Raw genomic sequence first — 23128 nt, forward strand, 5'->3', positions numbered from 1 at the left:
GCCGACCTGTGAAACCAAACTGAAGCCCATCTAACCTACACTATTCCATTATCATCCATATGTTTATCCAATGAACATTTAAATGCCCTTAAACCTGGCGAGTCTACTACTGTGGCAGACAGGGCATTCCACGCCCTTACTACTCTCTGAGTAAAGAACCTACCTCTGACAACTGTCCTATATCTTTCACCCCTCAATTTAAAGCTATGTCCCCTGGGCGAGCCATCACCATCCAAGGAAAAAGGCTCTCACTGTCCACCCTATCTAACCCTCTGATCATCTTGTATGTCTCTATTAGGTCACCTCTTAACCTTCTTCAAACTGTGTCTTCAAAGTCACATGTGGCTCAGAAAATATGAATTAAAATGATGTCCCTGCACTGAAAATTCATGGCGAACTTGGAAATGGATATTAATGTTGCTGGGTATGAAGTTACACAAAGTTGCACTCACATTCAATATTTACTCAAATGTGCATAAAAATGTATTTGGAAACTATTTTGTTATTAAAGTTATAAAATACAACAAAAGTTGCATCTCTGTTAAAGAAGTTGCTGAAATGTCAGACAGTGACCTATGCTGAAGATTGCCTGACTATGTAGATCAAAAATCCACATTGAGATCCTTCTAAACTCAATCAAATTCAGACCCAGAGTCCTCAACCACTGCTCATTTGACAAACCCCTCATTTCCAGAATCATTTTTGTGAACCACCTGTGAACCCCTCCATTGTCAGCATAACCTTCCTTCAATATGGCACACATAACTGGTCACCATATTCCAAATGTTGTCAAGAAAGCTACAATCCGAATCTCCCCACGCCCACACACCCATTCCCTTGCTCAGGATAAAGCCCGCAGCCAGTGAGAATGTGGGGAGGGTTATTCCTGGTTGTACAGGCAGACAGGAGCTGGATGGCCACAACAGACTGAGATAATTTAAAATAGATCCCTCCCACACCTCTGCTCGAGTCTAAGCAGAGTCCCGTTGACCAAGGCGTGTCAATGAGAAGGGTCTAGGCCTGAAACATCAGCTTTCCTACTCCTGAGATGCTGCTTGGCCTGCTGTGTTCATCCAGCTCCACACCGTGTTATCTCAGTGAGGAAGGGAGTGTTGTCTGAAGGAGCAGAATCTCCTGTGCTGGGGTACAATGGCCAGGGTTAGAATCAAAACCATCCCCGGACCCTCGTGCACTTTTCTTTCAGGATCAATGTGCAAGGGAAAGGGAAGGTGGGAGAATATTAAGCAACAACAAAAAAAAGAGTCTCAATGATTTTACAGAATTTGAAATGGCACCAACTGTGATATTCTCTTGGATGGTGCCTCTTTCTGGATGGTTAACTTTGACAGAATAAGTAAGATTTTTTGTAAAGGAGGGAGGGAGAGGAATAATGTTTATCCACATGCTGCCTGAATAAGAGGAGCTTTCAATCTGTGTAAATCCTTTCTCCCAGAGTCCCCGCTAACAACTTACCCATCACTGATGTCAGACTCCCCAGTCTGCAGTACCATGCTTCTCCTTACAGCCTTTCTTAAATAAAGACACATTAGCCACTCTCCCATCTTCCGGCACCTCACCCATGGCTGTAGATGATACAAATATCACTGCTAGGGGCCTCGTTATTTCTTCCCTAACTTCCCACAACATCCTGGGATGCACCTGATCAGGTCCCAGAGATTTATCCACCTGTATGCTTTCTAAGACATCTGGCACTAAGAGCCACAGAGGTTTATAGCATGGAAAACAGGCCCTACGGCCCAACTTGCCCATGCCGCCCAGTTTTCAGAATTAAACTAGTCCCATTTGCCTGCGTCTAGCCTCTATACCTATCCCATTCATGTACGTGTCCAGGTGTTTCTTAAATGCTGAAACTGCACTTGCCGCTCTCTATCATTACCTCTGGCAGCGCGTTCCACACACTCACCGCTCTCTGTGTGAAAAATACCGTCCCTCTGGGCCCTTTAATATCTCTCCCCTCGCAACTTAAACCTATGTCCTAGTTTTATACTCACCTACCAAGGGGGAAAACTGTCAGCTTTCTACCTTATCTATGCCTCTCATGATTTTACAAACCTCTAAAAGGTCACTCTTCAGTCTCCTACACTCCAGGGTAAAAATATCCCAGCCTATCCAGCTTCACCTTATAACTCAATCCTTCCAGTCCACGTAGCAACCTAGTAAATCTTTTCTGCACTCTTTCTAGCTTCATAATATCCTTTCTATAGTAGAGCAACGAGAACTGCATGCAATACTTCAAATGTGGCCTCACAAATGTCTTGTACACCTGCAACAAGATATCCCAATTCCTATACTCAGTGCCCTAACTGAAGAAAGCAAGCACGCTGAAAGCCTTCTTCCCACCTTGTTTACCTGTGACTCCACTTTCAAGGAGCTATGAACCTGTACCATAGATCTCTGTCCTATAACATTTCCCAGCACCCTACCATTGACCATGTAAGTCCTGCTCTGGTTTGTTTATCAAAATGCAACACCTTGGATTTATCTAAATTAAACACCATCTGCCATTCCTCAGCCCACTGGCTCAGTTGATCAAGATCTCACTTCATTCCCAGATAGCCTTCCTCACTGCCCACTCCACTATCAATCTTAGTGTCATCCACAAACTTCCAAACCATACCTCCTAAATTCCCATCCAAATCATTTATAAATACTGAGTAACAGTGGAGACAACCCTGATCCTTGAGGCACATCGCTGGCCATCAGCCTCCAGTCTGAAAAACCACACCCTACTGCCACCCTCTATCATGTATCCAATTGGCTAGATCTCCCTAGATCCCATGAGATTTAATCTTACTCAGAAACTTACCACATGGTACCTTGCCAAAGGCCCTGCTACAGTCCATGTAGACAATGTCTATCAGGTTGCCCTCATCTAATTTCTTGGTCATCCCTTCAAAAAACTCAATCAAGTTAGTAAGACACTATTTCCCACGCACAAAACCATAATGAATCCTTGAACTCTCCAAATGCCTGTAGATCCTGTCTTTCAGAATCCAATTTGTATTCCGTAATGTGAACTGTTTTCAAAACATCAATGGTTATTTCCCCAAGTTCTCTAGCCTCCAATTCTTTCTCCACATTAAAAACCAACACAAAATATTCAGTTAATATCTCTCTCTTCTTCTGAGGTGCAACACTGTCGGAGGGTCAGTGCTGAGGGAGTGGGCACTGTCGGAAGGTCAGTGCTGAGGGAGCGGGCACTGTTGGAGGGTCAGTGCTGAGGGAGTGAGCACTGTCGGAGGGTCAGCTCTGAGGGAGTGCTGCACTGTCGGAGGGTCAGTGCTGAGGGAGTGGGCACTGTCGGAGGGTAAGCTCTGAGGGAGTGCTGCACTGTCGGAGGGTCAGTGCTGAGGGAGTGCCGTACTGTTGGAGGGTCAATGCTGAAGGAGGGCCGCACTGTTGGAGAGTGTTTAATCTGAAGAGTTCTCTCTCTCTCACGTTCACCCTTCATAGGGTAGAGTCAATAATTGAGTGTCTCTGTCAGTTTACATGACATCAGGATTGTTGGAATCAATACTTTCAGGTTTCAGTAAAGTGATGGAAGGTGTCAGTAACAGAGCTGTCAAGCAGCACCTGCTCAGCAATAACCTGCTCAGTGGCGCCCAGTTTGGGTTCCGCCAGGGCCACCCAGCTCCTGATTTCATTCCAGCCTTGGTTCAAACATGGACAGAAGAGCAGAATTCCAGAGGTGAGGTGAGATTGACAGCCCTTGACATCAAGGCTGCATTCGACCGAGTGTGGCATCAAGGAGCCCGAACAAAACTGGAATCAGTGGGTATCGGGGACAAACCCTCCGGTGGTTGGAGTCACACCTGACACACAGGAATGTGGCCGTGGTTGTTGCAGGTCAATCATCTCAGATCCAGGACATCTCGGCAGGAGTTCCTCATCTTCAGCTGCTTCATCAATAACCCTCTCTCCACCATACGGTTAGTAAGGGGAAGTGATGGCCTTGTGGTATTATCACTGGACTGTTAATCCCAAGGCAGGCGGTGAGATTTCAATCCAGTACAAGTTTGAAATCTAACGATGACCATGGATCAATTGTCGATTGTCAGGGGAAAAAACCCATCTGGGTCACTAATGTCCTTTAGGGAAGGAAACTGTCATCCTTACCTGGTCTGGCCTACATGTGACTCCACACCCATAGTGATGTGGTTGGCTCTTAATTGTGTACATGCCAATTTGGGACAGGCAACAAGTGCTGGCCTCATCAGCGACGCCCAAATCCTGTTTACCAATGATTGCACAGTGTTCAGCACCATCTTGACTGCTCAGGTACTGAAGCAGTCTATATAACACATATAAGATTTGGACAATATCCAGGCTTGGGCTGACAAGTGGCAAGTAACATTCGTGCCCCACAAATGCCAGGCTATGACCATCACCAATGAGAGACACTCTCACTATCACCCCTTGACATTCAATGGTGTTGCCATCACTGAATACCCCACTATCAACTTCCTGGGGGTTATTGTTGACCAGAAACTCAACGGGACTCACCACGTAAACACAGTGGCTACAAGACTCAGTCAGAAGCTGGGAATACTGTGGCGAGTATCTCCCCTCCTGACTCCCCAAAGCCTGTCCCACCATCTAGACAGATGCTGCCAGACCTGCTGAGTTTTTCCAGCAATCTCTATTTATGTTTCTGATCTGACAGTATCTACAGTTCTTTTTAGTATCTACAAGACACAGGTCAGGAGTGTGATGGAATACTCCCCACTTGCCTGGATGGGTGCAGCCCCAACAACACTCAAGAAGCTTAGACCATAAGACCATAAGACATAGGAATGGAAGTAAGGCCATTCGGCCCATCAAGTCCACTCCGCCATTTAAATCATGGCTGATGGACATTTCAACACCACCTCCCTGAACTCTCCCCGTAGCCCTTGATTCCTTCTAAGATCAAGAATTTGTCGATCTCTGCCTTGAAGGCATCCAACGTCCCGGCCATGGCTTGACACCATCCAGAACAAAGCAGCCGCTTGACTGGCACCACATCCACAAGGATCCCCTCCCCTCACCACCGACACTCAGTAGCAGCAGTGTGTACCATCTACAAGATGCACTGCAGAAATTCACCAAAGACCCTCAGACAGCGCCTTCCAAACCCACGACCACTTCCATCTAGAAGGACAAGGACAGTAGATACATGGGAAGTCGCTCACTTTGCCGACTTGGAAATATATCACCATTCCATCACTGTTGCTGGGTCAAAATCCTGCAAATTCCTCCCTGAGGGCACTGTGGATCAGCCTACAACACATGGACTGCAGCAGTTCAAGAAGGCAGCTCACCCCCACCTTCTCAAGGGGCAACTCAGGGCGGGCAATTAATGCTGACCCAGTCATTGTGCACATCCCATGAGTAAATATAAAAAAAATCTGCAGAGTTTCTCTCGCATTCTCTGCACTAGTTTCAGATGACAAGCATGTGCAGGATTTTGTTTTGAGTAAAAGAATGAGTTCTGGAAGTCCGAATTCTATGTGGTTTTATTCCAGCTACTGAATGACATGCACATTCTGACCCAGGTATAATTGCCAATTACAAACAAATTTCACGATTTGGTAATTCTTCGGCGGCTTGCTCCTGGATCCTCTGTTGGTGTGTTGGAAGATGTTTCCACTGAAAGTTCAGGGGAGCTGCTTGCAACTGCTTCACTTTCCACTGGCTTCCTCTGCAGGATGGTCTTGAAATCCTGCACAAATAAACAGCCAGAGTAAACCTTGCAGAACTGGGTAGGAGAGAGACTGCAAATGAGTGTGGAAACAGTGGGTTGGGGGGAGGTGGGTAGTCAAAGGAAAAACTGTCTGCTGGTTGGAGTCATAGTACATCGGAAGCTGATTGTGCTTGTTGGAGATCAGTCATCTCAGCTCTAGGAGTTCCTCAGGGTAGGCCCCTTGGCCCAAACATCTTCAGCTGATTCATCAATGACCCTGCCTCCACCATAAGGTCAGAAGTGGGGATGTTCGCCGATGATTGCACAATGTTCAGTACCATTCGTGGCTCCTCAAATACAGAAGCAGCCCGTGTTCAAATGCAACAAGATCTGGACAACATCTGGGCTTGAGCTGACAAGTGGCAAATGACATTCGTGCCACACAAATGCCAGGCTATGACCATCTTCAGCAAGACAGAATATAGCTTATTGCTCCTTGACATTCAAAGGTGTACCCATCAGGAAGTTAACTCGGGGCCGGGAGCGGGGGGGAGCCGGGTGCAGTGGAGGATAACGCTGACTGGTTAGTAGCAGACATGTTAGAAAGAGCTGACCAGAGGCTGGATACTTTTTGACCACTTCCCCTGAGTCCACACCTCCTCAAACCATCGCCCCGTGCTCATCCCAAAGACAGTCCATTCTTTTACCTCTGATTGAGAGTGGAAGAAGGAAGTGGGTGAGGCGGGGGAGACACAATGAGCCTAAAATAAAATGTTGATGACGGAGTGACCATTGACGTAAGTGAGACGAGACAAACAAACATGTGAGTGAGAGACGGAGACTGAGAGACAGCCACAGAGAGACAACGTGAGATAGAGGAAAAAGGACATTGGGAGAGCAAAGAGGAAATTAGGAGAGCTAAAAGGAGATATGAAAGGATAATGACAAGTAAAATAACGGAAAATCCTAAGTTATTTTTAAAGTTCATCAAAGACAGAAAATAATGAGGGAAAGAATAGGGGCCATTAAGGGCTTCAGTGTAATTTGTGCCAGGAGTTGGAAGATTTAGGTAGGGGCCTAAATAAATACTTTGTGTTGGTGTTCACCAGTGAGAGCGATGAAACGACTGCAGAGATCAGGGAGAAGATCAATTAGTGAAATGAGCGTAGGCAGAGAGGAAGTTCAGAGTGATCTGGCAGTTTTAAAAATATATAATTCTCCAGGACTGGGGGAGATGTATCCCAGGCTGTTTAGTGAGACAAGGGAGGAAATAGTAGGGGTTCTAGCAATAATGTTCAATTCCTGTCCAGCTACAGGAAAGGTGCTGGTGAACTGGAGGACAGTCAATGCGGTTATTCAAGAAGGGAGCAAAGGATAAACCAAGAAACTACAGGCCAGATAGTGTAGCCTCAGTGATGGGGAAACTATTGGAAGCAATTCTCAGGGACAGAATAATCTGCGTTAAAGAGGCTGGGATTCGTCAACAACAGTCAACATGGTTTTATTGAGGAGAGCTCATGTCTGAAGACAGGTCACTAGAATGTGAAATGTTAACTCTGTACCTCTCTCCACTGATACTGTCAGGACTGCTGACACACTCCAGCAATCCCTGTTTCTATTTCTGACCAAATTGATTACATTTTTCAAGGAGGTGAGCAGGTGGGGAGGTGAAGGCAATGTATTCAACATAGTCCACTTGAACTTCAGCAAGGTTTTTGCTCGTCTCACTTGGGAGATCAATAGCAAAACTAAGAGCTCTGCGATCCAAGGAAACTTGGCAAATTGGATCCACAATTGGCTAAGTTGCAGGAAGCAGAGGGTGATGGGTGAAGGCTGTTTGAGAGACTTCAAGCCTTGTCTGGTGGGGTCCTACAGGGGTCAACGTCAGGGCCTTTGATCGTTATGGGTTAGATAAACAATTTAAACTTGAATGTAGGAGGATTGATCAGTAAGTTAGCAGTTGATACAATAACTGGTGGGGGAGTAAATAGTGAGGCAGCAGACTCAGGTTACCGGAGGTCAGATGGACTTCTCGGTGGCGAACGGAACACAATCCGGACAAAAGTGAGGTGATGTACTCCGGCAGGACAAACGTGAGGTGATGTACTCCGGCAGGACAAACGTGGCAAGATAATGGGAGGTAACAAAGTGCAGAGCTGGATGAACACAGCAGGCCAAGCAGCATCTCAGGAGCATGCTGCTTGGCCTGCTGTGTTCATCCAGCTCCACACTTTGTTATCTTGGATTCTCCAGCATCTGCAGTTCCCATTATCAAAGATAATGGGAGGATCTTGGGAAACACTGAGGATCAGACGGACCTTGGTGTGCATGTCCACCAGATCTTTAAGATATCAGGACATGTGGATAGACTGTTAAGAAGGCAAATGGGAGTCCATAAGATATAGGAGTGGAAGTAAGGCCATTCGGCCCATCAAGTCCACTCTGCCATTTAAATCATGGCTGATGGGAATTTCAACACCATTTCCCCGCACTCTCCCCATAGACCTTGATTCCTTCTGAGATCAAGAATTGGTCGATCTCTGCCTCGAAAACATCCAATGTCCCGGCCTCCACAGCACTCTGTGGCAATGAATTCCACAAGCCCACCACTCTTTGGCTGAAGAAATGTTGTCTCATTTCAAATTTACCCCCTCTAATTTTAAGGCTGTGCCCACGGGTCCTAGTCTCCTTGCCTAACGGAAACAGCGTCCACCCCTTCTAAACCATACATTATCTTGTAAGTTTCTATTAGATCTCCCCTCAACCTTCTAAACTCTAATGAGTACAATCCAGGATCCTCAGCCGTTCATCATACGTTAAACCTAACATTCCAGGAATCATCCGTGTGAATCTCCGCTGGACACACTCCAGGGCTAGTATGTCCTTCCTGAGGGGTGGGGCCCAAAATTGGACACAGTATTCTAAATAGGGCCTAACTAGAGACTTATAAAGCCTCAGAAGCACATCGCTGCTTTTATATTCCAGCCCTCTTGAGATAAATGACAACATTAAATTCGCTTTCTTAATCATGGACTCTACCTGCAAGTTAACCTTTAGAGAATCCTGGACCAACACTCCCAGATCCCTTTGTACTTCTGCTTTACAAATTTTCTCACTATTTAGAAAATAGTCCATGCCTGTATTCTTTTTCCCAAGGTGCAAAACCTCACATTTACTCACATTGAATTTCATCAGCCATTTCCTGGACCACTCTCCTAAAGTGTCTAAATCTTTCTGCAGCTTCCCCACCTCCTCAGTACTACCTGCCTGTCCACCTATCATTGTATCATCGGCAAACCTTGCCAGAATGCCCCCAGTCCCTTCATCTAGATCATTAATATATAAAGTGAACAGCTGCAGCCCCAACACTGAACCCTGTGGGACACCACTCGTCATTGGTTGCCATTCCAAAAAAGAGCCTTTTATCCCAACTCTCTGCCTTCTGTCAGACAGCCAATCCTCAATCCAATCCAGTAGCTCACCTCGAACACCATGGGCCCTCACCTTGCTCAGCAGCCTCCCTTGAGGCACCGTATCAAAGACCTTTTGGAAGTCTAGACAGATAACATCTATTGCCTTTATCAGCCAAGGCAGAGTCCAAAAGCAAGGAGATTACGCTGGGACTGTCTAAAATATTGGCTGGACCTCAGATAAAATATTACATACAGTTCAGGAATCCAGATTATAGGAGGGATGTGACAGCACTAGAGAGGTTACGGGGGTGGGAGAGACTGACCAGGATGTGATAGCACTGGAGAGGGTACAGGGGGAGACTGACCAGGATGTGATAGCACTGGAGAGGGTACAGGGGGAGACTGACCAGGATGTGATAGCACTGGAGAGGGTACAGGGGGAGACTGACCAGGATGTGATAGCACTGGAGAGGGTGCAGGGGGAGTCTGACCAGGATGTGATAGCATTGAAGAGGGTGCGGGGGGAGACTGACCAGGGAGTGATAGCATTGGAGAGGGTGCAGGGGGAGACTGACCAGGGAGTGATAGCATTGGAGAGGGTGCAGGGGGAGAGTGACCAGGATGTGATAGCATTGGAGAGGGTGCAGGGGGAGAGTGACCAGGATGTGATAGCACTGGAGAGGGTGCGGGGGGAGAGTGACCAGGGTGTTTTCTGGGCTGAAGACTTTCGGCGATGAAGAGAGACTGGGCAGGCTGTGGTTGATTTCCTTAGAACACAGGAGATTGAGAGGGGGCGCGATTGCAATGAATAAAATTATGAGGTGCATAGATAGGGCAGACTGGAGGGAACCTTTCCCCTTGATGTGTGGATCAGTGACCGGAGGATGTCGAGTTATGGTAAGGGACATGAGGTTTAGAGGAGATATGAGGAGAAAAGCTTTTCCTGAAGATGGTGGTTGGAATCTGGAACTCAACTCAGTGCTGGTGAGGGTGGGAGGGGCAGAAATCCGCATCACATTAAATCAGGATTTAGATGTACACCTACGATGCCAAGGCATACAAAGCTATAGGTCAAGTGCTGGATAATGGGACTAATATAACTGGAAGGTTACTTTTGACTGGCACAGACATGACGGGCTGAATGGCCTTTCTCTATGACCCTATGACTGTATAAGAGCGACAGAGAGGAGGCAGAATTGGTCAGAGAGACAGACACAGAATGAGAGGGACACACACTCAGGGAGAAAGAAAGAGAAGGGCGGAATAAGGCAGAGATAGAGAGACAGGCACACACACACACACAGAGGGAGGCAGAGAGAAACAGGGGGGCGGAGGCAGGGGGAGAGAGGCATATAGGCGGAGAGAGGGAGACAGAGAGAGGGATAAAAAGAGATAAGGAGGGACAGAGACAGAATGTGAGACAGAGAGAAAGGGAAAGACAGAGAGGCGGTAGAGAGGGATACACAGAGAGACAAGGAGATAGACAGACAGAGAGGAGTAGAGGAAGGCAGAAAGAGAGAGAGTAGGAGAGAAAGACAGAGGTGGATAGGAACGCAGGAAGAAAAAGAGCAAGAGAGAAGGGAGAGGAAAAAGACAGTGAGCAAGACAGAGTCTCCTTACGGGCAGGGTGAATTTGACTGGATTCTTTATCAGGTCTATGATGAATGGATGCCTCAGTAAAATCTGAAATGGAACAGGTTCAAAGTTCTTTGATCCCAAATCGTTGTACACCTGAGTTAAATGCTGCAAGAGAGGAGAAAAGTGTAAGAGTGAGACGAACATCACAACCAGCAAATCCAAGGGTACCTTGTTCTCCACTGGGGTTTGGAGAGCTGATAGTGGCTGGACTTGGCAGTGTCTCTGTACAGGCAGGACAGACCATTGGCCCAGGACAACCCTCGTAAGCTGACTAACACCAGCACTCACAAAACCATGTCTGGACCTGGGAACATAGAAACTAGCAGCAGCAGTAGACCATTTGGCCTTTCAAACCATCTGCACCATTCAATATGGGCACAGCTGATCCTCGATCTCAATGTCACATTCCTGCTTATTCCCTACATTTTTTTTTACATTTTAAAGGTATCACTCAACTCTTTCTGACCCACACACCAACAGCAGAACTCACAATCATAGGATTACTGATGTACAGAGATCATTCAGTGATAAATGGGCATTATTACTCAATACCAAGCTCCTTCTGTCTCTTAGACAATAAAGTGTGAAGCTGGATGAACACAGCAGGCCAAGCAGCATCCCAGGAGCACAAAAGCTGACGTTTCGGGCCTAGAACCTTCATCAGAAAAGGGGGATGCGGCGAGGATTCTGAAATAAAGAGGCAGAGAGGGGGAGGCGGACCGAAGATGGAGAGAAAAGAAGATAGTTGGAGAGGAGAGTATAGGTGGGGTGGTAGGGAGGGGATAGGTCAGTCCAGGAAAGATGGACAGGTCAAGGAGGTGGGATGGGGTTAGTAGGTAGGAAATGGAGGTGCGGCTTGGGGTGGGAGGAAGGGATGGATGAGAGGAAGAACAGGTCAGGGAGGCAGAGACAGGTTGGGCTGGTTTTGGGATGCAGTGGGGGGAGGGGATGTGCTGGGCTGGTTGTGTGATGCAGTGGGGGGAGGGGACGAACTGGGCTGGTTTTGGGATGCAGTGGGGGAAGGGGAGATTTTGAAGCTGGTGAAGTCCACATTGATATCATTGGGCTGCAGCTTTCCCAAGCGGAATATGAGTTGCTGTTCCTGCAACCTTCAGGTGGCATTATTGTGGCACTGCAGGAGGTCCATGATGGACATGTCATCTAAAGAATGGGAGGGGGAGTTGAAATGGTTCGCGACTGGGAGGTGCAGTTGTTTATTGCGAACCGAGCGGAGGTGTTCTGCAAAGTGGTCCCCAAGCCTCCGCTTGGTTTCCCCAATGTAGAGGAAGCCACACCGGGTACGATGGATACAGTATACCACATTGGCAGATGTGCAGGTGAACCTCTGCTAAATATGGAAAGTCATCTTGGGGCCTGGGATGGGGGTGAGGGAGGAGGTGTGGGGGCAAGTGTAGCACTTCCTGCGGTTGTAGGGGAAGGTACCGGATGTGGTGGGGTTGGAGGGCAGTGTGGAGCAAACAAGGGAGTCATGGAGAGAGTGGTCTCTCCGGAAAGCGGACAAGGATGGGGATGGAAAAATGTCTTGGGTGGTGGGGTCGGATTGTAGATGGCGGAAGTGTCGGAGGATGATGCACTGTATCCGGAGGTTGGTGGGGTGGTGTGTGAGAACGAGGGGGATCCTCTTAGGGCGGTTGTTGCGGGGGTGGGGTGTGAGGGATGTGTTGCGGGAAATGGGGGAGTCACGGTCAAGGGCGTTCTCGACCACTGTGGGCAGAAAGCACTCATCCCCTCCCCCGACTGCATCCCAAAACCAGCCCAGCCTGTCTCTGCCTCCCTAACCTGTTCTTCCTCTCACCCATCCCTTCCTCCAACCCCAAGCTGCACCTCCATTTCCTACCTACTAACCCCATCCCACCTCCTTGACCTGTCCGTTTTCCCTGGGCTGACCTATCCCCTCTCTACCTCCCCACCTATACTCTCCTCTCCACCGATCTTCTTTTCTCTCCATTTTCGGTCCGCCTCCCTCTCTCTCCCTCTTTATTCCAGAACCCTCACCCCATCCCCCTCTCTGATGAAGGGTCTAGGCCCAAAACATCAGCTTTTGTGCTCCTGAGATGCTGCTTGGCCTGCTGTGTTCATCCAGCTTCACACTTTATTATCTTGGATTCTCCAGCACCTGCAGTTCCCATTATCTCCTTCTCTCTCTTTGCTTGCCTGTGGGACGGCCTCAATTGGACCCGTCAATAACACATTTCTGGGCAGTACACTCTAATCTGAACTAATTGCTGAATGAAAACATGTGCAGGAGGGCTTCCTGACACAGTATGAAAACAAGATAATAAAATGTGAGGCTGGATGAACACAGCAGGCCAAGCAGCATCTCAGGAGCACAAAAGCTGACGTTTCGGGCCTAGACCCTTCATCAGAGAGGGGGATGGGGGGAGGGAACTGGAATAAATAGGGAGAGAGGGGGAGGCGGACCGAAGATGGAGAGTAAAGAAGATAGGTGGAGAGAGTGTAGGTGGGGAGGTAGGGAGGGGATAGGTCAGTCCAGGGAAGACGGACAGGTCAAGGAGGTGGGATGAGGTTAGTAGGTAGCGGGGGGTGCGGCTTGGGGTGGGAGGAAGGGATGGGTGAGAGGAAGAACCGGTTAGGGAGGCAGAGACCGGTTGGACTGGTTTTGGGATGCAGTGGGTGGGGGGGAAGAGCTGGGCTGGTTGTGTGGTGCAGTGGGGGGAGGGGACGAACTGGGCTGGTTGAGGGATGCAGTAGGGGAAGGGGAGATTTTGAAACTGGTGAAGTCCACATTGATACCATATGGCTGCAGGGTTCCCAGGCGGAATATGAGTTGCTGTTCCTGCAACCTTCGGGTGGCATCATTGTGGCAGTGCAGGAGGCCCATGATGGACATGTCATCAAGAGAATGGGAGGGGGAGTGGAAATGGTTTGCGACTGGGAGGTGCAGTTGTTTGTTGCGAACTGAGCGGAGGTGTTCTGCAAAGCGGTCCCCAAGCCTCCGCTTGGTTTCCCCAATGTAGAGGAAGCCGCACCGGGTACAGTGGATGCAGTATACCACATTGGTAGATGTGCAGGTGAACCTCTGCTTGATGTGGAATGTCATCTTGGGGCCTGGGATGGGGGTGAGGGAGCAGGTGTGGGGACAAGTGTAGCATTTCCTGCGGTTGCAGGGGAAGGTGCCGGGTGTGGTGGGGTTGGAGGGCAGTGTGGAGCGAACAAGGGAGTCGCGGAGAGAGTGGTGTCTCCGGAAAGCAGACAGGGGAGGGGATGGAAAAATGTCTTGGGTGGTGGGGTCGGATTGTAAATGGCGGAAGTGTCGGAGGATGATGCGTTGTATCCGGAGGTTGGTAGGGTGGTGTGTGAGAACGAGGGGGATCCTCTTGGGGCGGTTGTGGCGGGGGCGGGGTGTGAGGGATGTGTCGCGGGAAATGCGGGAGACGCGGTCAAGGGCGTTCTCGATCACCGTGGGGGGAAAGTTGCGGTCCTTAAAGAACTTGGACATCTGGGATGTGCGGGAGTGGAATGTCTTGTCGTGGGAGCAGATGCGGCGGAGGCGGAGGAATTGGGAATAGGGGATGGAATTTTTGCAGGAGGGTGGGTGGGAGGAGGTGTATTCTAGGTAGCTGTGGGAGTCGGTGGGCTTGAAGTGGACATCAGTTACAAGCTGGTTGCCTGAGATGGAGACTGAGAGGTCCAGGAGGGTGAGGGATGTGCTGGAGATGGCCCAGGTGAACTGAAGGTTGGGGTGGATGGTGTTGGTGAAGTGGATGAACTGTTCGAGCTCCTCTGGGGAGCAAGAGGCGGCGCCGATACAGTCATCAATGTACCGGAGGAAGAGCTGGGGTTTGGGGCCTGTGTAGGTGCGGAAGAGGGACTGTTCCACGTAACCTACAAAGAGGCAGGCATAGCTGGGGCCCATGCGGGTGCCCATGGCCACCCCCTTAGTCTGTAGGAAGTGGGAGGAGTCAAAAGAGAAGTTGTTGAGTGTGAGGACGAGTTCAGCTAGGCGGATGAGAGTGTCGGTGGAGGGGGACTGGTCGGGCCTGCGGGACAGGAAGAAGCGGAGGGCCTTGAGGCCATCTCCATGCGGAATGCAGGTGTACAGGGACTGGACGTCCATGGTGAATATGAGGTGTTGGGGGCCAGGGAATTGGAAGTCCTGGAGGAGGTGGAGGGCGTGGGTGGTGTCACGGACGTAGGTGGGGAGTTCCTGGACCAAAGGGGAGAAAATGGAGTCCAGATAGGTGGAGATGAGTTCGGTGGGGCAGGAGCAGGCTGAGACGATGGGTCGACCAGGGCAGGCAGGTTTGTGGATTTTGGGAAGGAGATAGAAACGGGCCGTGCGGGGTTGGGGAACAATGAGGTTGGAGGCTGTGGGTGGGAGGTCCCCTGAGGTGATGAGGTCGTGAATGGTGTTGGAGATGATGGTTTGGTGCTCGGGTGTGGGGTCATGATCGAGGAGGCGGTAGGAGGTGGTGTCGGAGAGTTGGCGTCTGGCCTCGGCGATGTAGAGGTCAGTGCGCCATACTACCACTGCGCCGCCCTTGTCTGCGGGTTTGATGGTGAGGTTGGGGTTGGAGCGGAGGGAGCGGAGGGCTGCCCGTTCTGCGGGGGAGAGGTTGGGGTGGGTGAGAGGGGTGGAGAGGTTGAGGCGGTTGATGTCTCGACGGCAGTTGGAGATGAAGAGGTCGAGGGAGGGTAGGAGGCCTGGGGGTGGTGTCCAGGAGGAGGACTTGTGTTGGAAGCGGGTGAAGGGGTCAGTGGAAGGAGGGTTTGGTTCCCGGTTGAAGAAGTAGGCATGCAGGCGAAGACGGCGGAAAAACTGCTCTATGTCCGTCCGTGACTGGTATTCGTTGATGTGTGGTTGTAGGGGAACAAAGGTGAGCCCCTTGCTCAGGACTGACCGTTCGTCCTCAGTCAGTGGGAGGTCTGGGGGGATGGTGAAGATGCGGCAGGGCTCAGTGTGGCTGTCTTCGCTGGGGTTGCAGGCTGTGGAGGTGGTGGGCGGGGCGATGAGGTCGTCGGCCGTGGGCGGGGTTCCGTCGGCCGTGGGCGGGGTTCCGTCGGCCGTGGGCGGGGTTCCATCGGCCGTGGGCGGGGTACCTTTGTTCCCCTACAACCACACATCAACGAATACCAGTCACGGACGGACATAGAGCAGTTTTTCCGCCGTCTTCGCCTGCATGCCTACTTCTTCAACCGGGAACCCAACCCTCCTTCCACTGACCCCTTCACCCGCTTCCAACACAAGTCCTCCTCCTGGACACCACCCCCAGGCCTCCTACCCTCCCTCGACCTCTTCATCTCCAACTGCCGTCGAGACATCAACCGCCTCAACCTCTCCACCCCTCTCACCCACTCCAACCTCTCCCCCGCAGAACGGGCAGCCCTCCGCTCCCTCCGCTCCAACCCCAACCTCACCATCAAACCCGCAGACAAGGGTGGCGCAGTGGCAGTATGGCGCACTGACCTCTACATCGCCGAGGCCAGACGCCAACTCTCCGACACCACCTCCTACCGCCTCCTCGATCATGACCCCACACCCGAGCACCAAACCATCATCTCCAACACCATTCACGACCTCATCACCTCAGGGGACCTCCCACCCACAGCCTCCAACCTCATTGTTCCCCAACCCCGCACGGCCCGTTTCTATCTCCTTCCCAAAATCCACAAACCTGCCTGCCCTGGTCGACCCATCGTCTCAGCCTGCTCCTGCCCCACCGAACTCATCTCCACCTATCTGGACTCCATTTTCTCCCCTTTGGTCCAGGAACTCCCCACCTACGTCCGTGACACCACCCACGCCCTCCACCTCCTCCAGGACTTCCAATTCCCTGGCCCCCAACACCTCATATTCACCATGGACGTCCAGTCCCTGTACACCTGCATTCCGCATGGAGATGGCCTCAAGGCCCTCCGCTTCTTCCTGTCCCGCAGGCCCGACCAGTCCCCCTCCACCGACACTCTCATCCGCCTAGCTGAACTCGTCCTCACACTCAACAACTTCTCTTTTGACTCCTCCCACTTCCTACAGACTAAGGGGGTGGCCATGGGCACCCGCATGGGCCCCAGCTATGCCTGCCTCTTTGTAGGTTACGTGGAACAGTCCCTCTTCCGCACCTACACAGGCCCCAAACCCCACCTCTTCCTCCGGTACATTGATGACTGTATCGGCGCCGCCTCTTGCTCCCCAGAGGAGCTCGAACAGTTCATCCACTTCACCAACACCTTCCACCCCAACCTTCAGTTCACCTGGGCCATCTCCAGCACATCCCTCACCTTCCTGGACCTCTCAGTCTCCATCTCAGGCAACCAGCTTGTAACTGATGTCCACTTCAAGCCCACCGACTCCCACAGCTACCTAGAATACACCTCCTCCCACCCACCCTCCTGCAAAAATTCCATCCCCTATTCCCAATTCCTCCGCCTCCGCCGCATCTGCTCCCACGACAAGACATTCCACTCCCGCACATCCCAGATGTCCAAGTTCTTTAAGGATCGCAACTTTCCCCCCACGGTGATCGAGAACGCCCTTGACCGCGTCTCCCGCATTTCCCGCGACACATCCCTCACACCCCGCCCCCGCCACAACCGCCAAAAGAGGATCTCCCTCGTTCTCACACACCACCCTACCAACCTCCGGATACAACGCATCATCCTCCGACACTTCCGCCATTTACAATCCGACCCCACCACCCAAGACATTTTTCCATCCCCTCCCCTGTCTGCTTTCCGGAGACACCACTCTCTCCGCGACTCCCTTGTTCGCTCCACACTGCCCTCCAACCCCACCACACCCGGCACCTTCCCCTGCAACCGCAGGAAATGCTACACTTGTCCCCACACCTGCTCCCTCACCCCCATCCCAGGCCCCAAGATGACATTCCACATCAAGCAGAGGTTCACCTGCACATCTACCAATGTGGTATACTGCATCCACTGTACCCGGTGCGGCTTCCTCTACATTGGGGAAACCAAGCGGAGGCTTGGGGACCGCTTTGCAGAACACCTCCGCTCAGTTCGCAACAAACAACTGCACCTCCCAGTCGCAAACCATTTCCACTCCCCCTCCCATTCTCTTGATGACATGTCCATCATGGGCCTCCTGCACTGCCACAATGATGCCACCCGAAGGTTGCAGGAACAGCAACTCATATTCCGCCTGGGAACCCTGCAGCCATATGGTATCAATGTGGACTTCACCAGTTTCAAAATCTCCCCTTCCCCTACTGCATCCCTCAACCAGCCCAGTTCGTCCCCTCCCCCCACTGCACCACACAACCAGCCCAGCTCTTCCCCCCCACCCACTGCATCCCAAAACCAGTCCAACCGGTCTCTGCCTCCCTAACCGGTTCTTCCTCTCACCCATCCCTTCCTCCCACCCCAAGCCGCACCCCCCGCTACCTACTAACCTCATCCCACCTCCTTGACCTGTCCGTCTTCCCTGGACTGACCTATCCCCTCCCTACCTCCCCACCTACACTCTCTCCACCTATCTTCTTTACTCTCCATCTTCGGTCCGCCTCCCCCTCTCTCCCTATTTATTCCAGTTCCCTCCCCCCATCCCCCTCTCTGATGAAGGGTCTAGGCCCGAAACGTCAGCTTTTGTGCTCCTGAGATGCTGCTTGGCCTGCTGTGTTCATCCAGCCTCACATTTTATTATCTTGGAATCTCCAGCATCTGCAGTCCCCATTATCTCTGACAGTATGAAAACAGGCTAACAAGGGGCGAAGCCATATTAGATTTGGTACTGGGTAATGAGCCTGGCCAGGTGTTAGATTTGGAAGTAGGTGAGCACTTTGGTGATAGCGATCACAATTCTGTTATGTTTACTTTAGTGATGGAAAGGGATAGGTGTTTACCACTGGGCAAGAGTTATAGCTGGGGGAAAGGCAATTACGATGTGATTAGGCAAGATTTCGGGAGCATAGGATGGGGACGGAAACTGCAGGGGATGGGCACAGTAGAAATGTGGGGCTTATTAAAGGAAAAGCTTCTGAGTGTCCTAGATAAGTATGTACCTGTCAGGCAGGGAGGAAGCTGTAGAGCGTGGGAGCCATGGTTTACGAAGGAGGTGGAATCTCTGGTCAAGAGGAAGAAGAAGGCTTATGCTAGGATGAGATGTGAAGGCTCAGTTAGGGCACTTGAGGGCTACAAGGTAGCCAGGAAAGACCTAAAGAGAGAGCTCAGAAGAGCCAGGAGGAGACATGAGAAGTTGTTGGCGGATAGGATCAGGGTAAACCCTAAGGCTTTCTATAGGTATTTAAGGAATAAAAGAATGACGAAAGTAAGATTAGGCCCAATCAAGGATAGTAGTGGTAAGTTGTGTGTGGAATCAGATGAGATAGGGGAAGCGCTAAATGAATATTTTTCAACAGTATTCAATCTAGAAAACGACAATGTTGTTGAGGAGAATACTGAGATAGAGGCCACTAGGCTAGGTGGGGTTGAGGTTCACAAGGAAGAGGTATTAGAAATCCTACAGAGGGTGAAGATAGATAAGTTTCCTGGGCTGGATGGGATTTATCCTCGGATCCTCTGGGAAGCCAGGGAGGAGATTGCCGAGCCTTTGGCATTGATCTTTAACTCGTCATTGTCTACAGGAATAGTACCAGATGACTGGAGGATAACAAATGTGGTTCCCCTGTTCAAGAAGGGGAGTAGAGACAACCCTGGTAATTATAGACCAGTGAGCCTTACCTCAGTTGTTGGTAAAGTGTTGGAAAAGGTTATAAGGGATAGGATTTATAATCATCCAGAAAAGAATAAATTGATTAGCGATAGTCAGCACAGTTTTGTGAAGGCAAGGTCGTGCCTCACAAACCTTATTGAGTTCTTTCAGAAGGTGACCAAACAGGTAGATGAGCGTAAACCGGTTGATGTGGTGTATACGGATTTCAGCAAGGTGTTCGATAAGGTTCCCCACAATAGGTTATTGTACAAAATGCGGAGGTGTGGAATTGTGGGAGATAGAGCAGTTTGGATCAGAAACTGGCTTGCTGAAAGAAGACAGAGGGTGGTAGTTGATGGGAAATGTTCATCCTGGAGACCATTTACTAGTGGTGTACCGCAAGGGTCGGTGTTGGGTCCACTGCTGTTTGTCATTTTTATAAATGACCTGGATGAGGGCATAGAAGGATGAGTTAGTAAATTTGCAGATGACACTAAGGTCGGTGGAATTGTGGATAGTGACGAAGGATGCTGTAGGTTGCAGAGAGACATAGATAAGCTGCAGAGCTGGGCTGAGAGGTGGCAAATGGAGTTTAATGCGGACAAGTGTGAGGTGATGCACTTTGGTAGGACTAACCGGAATGCAAAGTACAGGGCTAATGGTAAGATTCTTAGCAGTGTAGATGAGCAGAGAGATCTCGGTGTCCATGTACACAGATCCTTGAAAGTTGCCACCCAGGTTGACAGGGCTGTTAAGAAGGCATACAGTGTTTCGGCTTTTGTTAATAGAGGGATCGAGTTCCGGAACCAAGAGGTTATGGTGAAGCTGTACAAAACTCTGGTGCGGCCGCACTTGAAGTATTGTGTACAGTTCTGGTCATCGCATTATAAGAAGGATGTGGAAGCTTTGGATAGGGTGCAGAGGAGATTTACTATGATGTTGCCTGGTATGGAGGGAAGGTCTTTCGAGGAAAGGCTGAGGGACTTGAGGCTGTTTTCATTAGAGAGAAGAAGGTTGAGAGGTGACTTAATTCAAACATATAAAATAATCAGAGGGTTAGATAGGGTGGATAGGGAGAGCCTGCCTCCTCGGATGGTGACAGCGGGCACGAGGGGGCATAGCTTTAAATTGAGGGGTGAAAGATATCGCACAGATGTCAGAGGTAGGTTCTTTACTCAGAGAGTAGTAAGGGAATGGAACGCTTTGCCTGCAACGGTAGTAGATTCGCCAACTTTAGGTACATTTAAGTCGTCATTGGATAAGCATATTGACATACATGGAATAGTGTAGGTTTGATGGGCTTGAGATCGGTATGACAGGTCGGCACAACATCGAGGGCCAAAGGGCCTGTACTGTGCTGTAATGTTCTATGTTCTATGAAAACGTGTTTTTTTTCACTTCATGTTTGCTCTCTTGGAAAACATTCCATCGATGTTCTCTCATTCATTTTTATTTTACCAGCAGAAACAGATCTGCTTTATAACAATGGAACCATTCTTGTGAATCGCCCCCAGAATCTCTCCAAACCAATCACATCTTTCCTACAATGTGCTCCAGCTGGGGCTCTAACAAGTGCCCTGTACAAATTCAGCATCCCCTCCTTCCTCTTGTAGTCTATGCCCCCATTAATAAAGCTGAGGACACTGTGTGCTTTATTAACTGCTCTCTCCATGTGTCCTTTCTGTTATCTCTTCAAAAAACTCTAGCAAGTTCATTAAATGCAGTTTTCCCTCTAGAAATCTGTGCTGATTCTTCCCAGTCATCCCCACCTTTTCCATGTGACTACTGATTCTCTCCTGAATAATTGTTTTGAGAAGTTTCCCTACAGCTGAGATTACTGGGATTATTTTTAAAACCTTTTTTGAAAAAAGCTGATTTTTTTTGCAATTTTCAAGTCTTCCGGCACCTCCTTGAGTCTAGGGAAGAATAAATGATTATGTGCAGTGTCCCCACAATTTCTACTCTTCCTTCCTTCAGAATCCTTGGTTGCATCTCATCTGGTCCCAGAGCCTTGTCAATTTTGAGGCTCACTGGCCAGCGCATTGGCTAATCGCTGACGTCAGTGACAAATCACAAGACTGAATGACAAATCACAAGGTTCAGCAACCAATCACAGGACTTTGCAACCAATCACCAGGTTCAGTGACCAATCACTGGGTTCAGTCTGCGCCACCTGTAGTGAGTTTCTGGTGGCTCCTTGCTATAGGAATGTAGGTCGCGTATCTGCAGTGTGACCTACCTTGCAGTAAAGCTGCTCTATTTCATATTTGTTGCTGTGGCGATGAGTGTCCTCACTCTTGGCAACTCCATGTGTTAGGATCTGAAACAGTGCGTATATTGGCACCATCTCAGCTGAAGGAGAAGCTTCATCAGGGGTGTCGAGAACAATTGGAGTCTCCCTTATAGACTGACGGTCAATGCATGGTTCAGACTGGATGAGCAGATTAAAAATGGATCATTGTTTAATTGGTCTCCACTTGTTAAGATTAGATTCACCACAGTGTGGAAACAGACCCTTCAGCCCAACAAGTCCACACTGCCCCTTGGAGCATCCCACCCAGACCCATCCCCATACAACCCACACACCCCTGAACACTACGGGCAATTTAGCATGGCCAATCCACCTCGCCTGCACATCTTTGGACTGTGGGGGGAAACCGGAGCACCCAGAGGAAACCCATGCAGACACGGGGAGAATGTGCAAACTCCACACAGACATTACCAGAGCGTGGAATTGAACCCGGGTCCCAAGCGCTGTGGGGCTGCAGTGTTAACCACTGAGCCACCGTGCCACCCCAAAGTAAAGTTAAAGTAAAGACCCTTCTCTAAAATTCCCCATCAAACACCCTGAGGACAAGGGGTAGCAGAGGGTTAGACACAGACTCAAACTCTCTGCACAGTTTGTCTCCCAGCTTTCCAAGTGCTCACCTTGAGTAGGGTGGAGTCTGAGTCTGGATTCCAGGTCAGGATTATTCCTGAAGCCAGGCTGAGTGATCGGTGGAATCCCTGGGCTGGGTCTCGGTGAGTTGCAAAGTACAGCAGCATGTTGTTATATTCCAGCTCCGGTGGCGACCAGCTCTCATCAGCAAACAGAGTGAAGAAAACCTAAGGCCAAACAGGCACTGTGTGACTGATCTGTACAGACAGAGGCAACACCAACAGCTCGACTAGAATGTCAATACAGGCATTGGGAAAGAGTAGGGGCTATGATCCGGCTCAGGGAAACAGTGTCCGCTCAGTGGGTAGCTGGCAGACAGTACTGTGTAGGGGAAGGGGTTTAGGGTATAGGCAACAGCGTAGGATCAGAGGGTTGGGGTATATGTCACTGAATAGGGGCAGGGTGTTGGGTATAATGTAACATGTAGGGGTTGGGGTGGGGATATCTTGTAATATGTAAGGGTACGGGTTTGGGGTATACCATACTGGGAAGGGCTGGGGTCTGGGGTATGCAGTAGTCAGGTTGGGGTTTGGGGGATACAGTACTGTGTAGGGATGGAGTCTGGGCTATTCAGTACTGTGTAGGGGTGGGGGTTGGGTTATATAGTCCTGTGTAAGGATGCAGTTAGGTATACTGTAATATGTAGGGACAGAGGTTTGGGGTATACAGTACTGTGTAGGGACAGGCGTTTGGGGTATACAGTACTGTGTAGGGACAGGGGTTTGGAGTATACAGTACTGTGAAGGGACAGGGGTTTAGGGTATACAGTACTGTGTAGGGACAGGGGTTTGGGGGATACAGTA

General features: G+C 50.0%; 1 protein-coding gene across 5 annotated transcripts in view; it reads right to left on the bottom strand.

Moving 5' to 3' along the window:
- Nucleotides 1-5516: 5516 nt before the first annotated feature.
- spef2 (sperm flagellar 2) overlaps nt 5517-23128 on the bottom strand; it is a 239677-nt gene continuing 222065 nt past the window's right edge. For 4 of the 5 annotated variants that reach the window (XM_059644984.1, XM_059644985.1, XM_059644986.1 and 1 more), the window contains 4 exons: nt 22316-22492; nt 21627-21818; nt 10717-10839; nt 5517-5722 (listed from right to left, as the gene is read on the bottom strand). In XM_059644984.1, the coding sequence (XP_059500967.1) occupies nt 5582-5722; nt 10717-10839; nt 21627-21818; nt 22316-22492 (633 nt within the window). In that variant the 3' untranslated portion in view covers nt 5517-5581. The remainder of the gene's footprint in view (nt 5723-10716; nt 10840-21626; nt 21819-22315; nt 22493-23128) is intronic. The other variant, XM_059644987.1, reaches the window with a different exon arrangement.

Source organism: Stegostoma tigrinum, chromosome 3, assembly GCF_030684315.1.
Source record: "Stegostoma tigrinum isolate sSteTig4 chromosome 3, sSteTig4.hap1, whole genome shotgun sequence".
NCBI classification, from domain to species: Eukaryota; Metazoa; Chordata; class Chondrichthyes; order Orectolobiformes; family Stegostomatidae; genus Stegostoma; species Stegostoma tigrinum.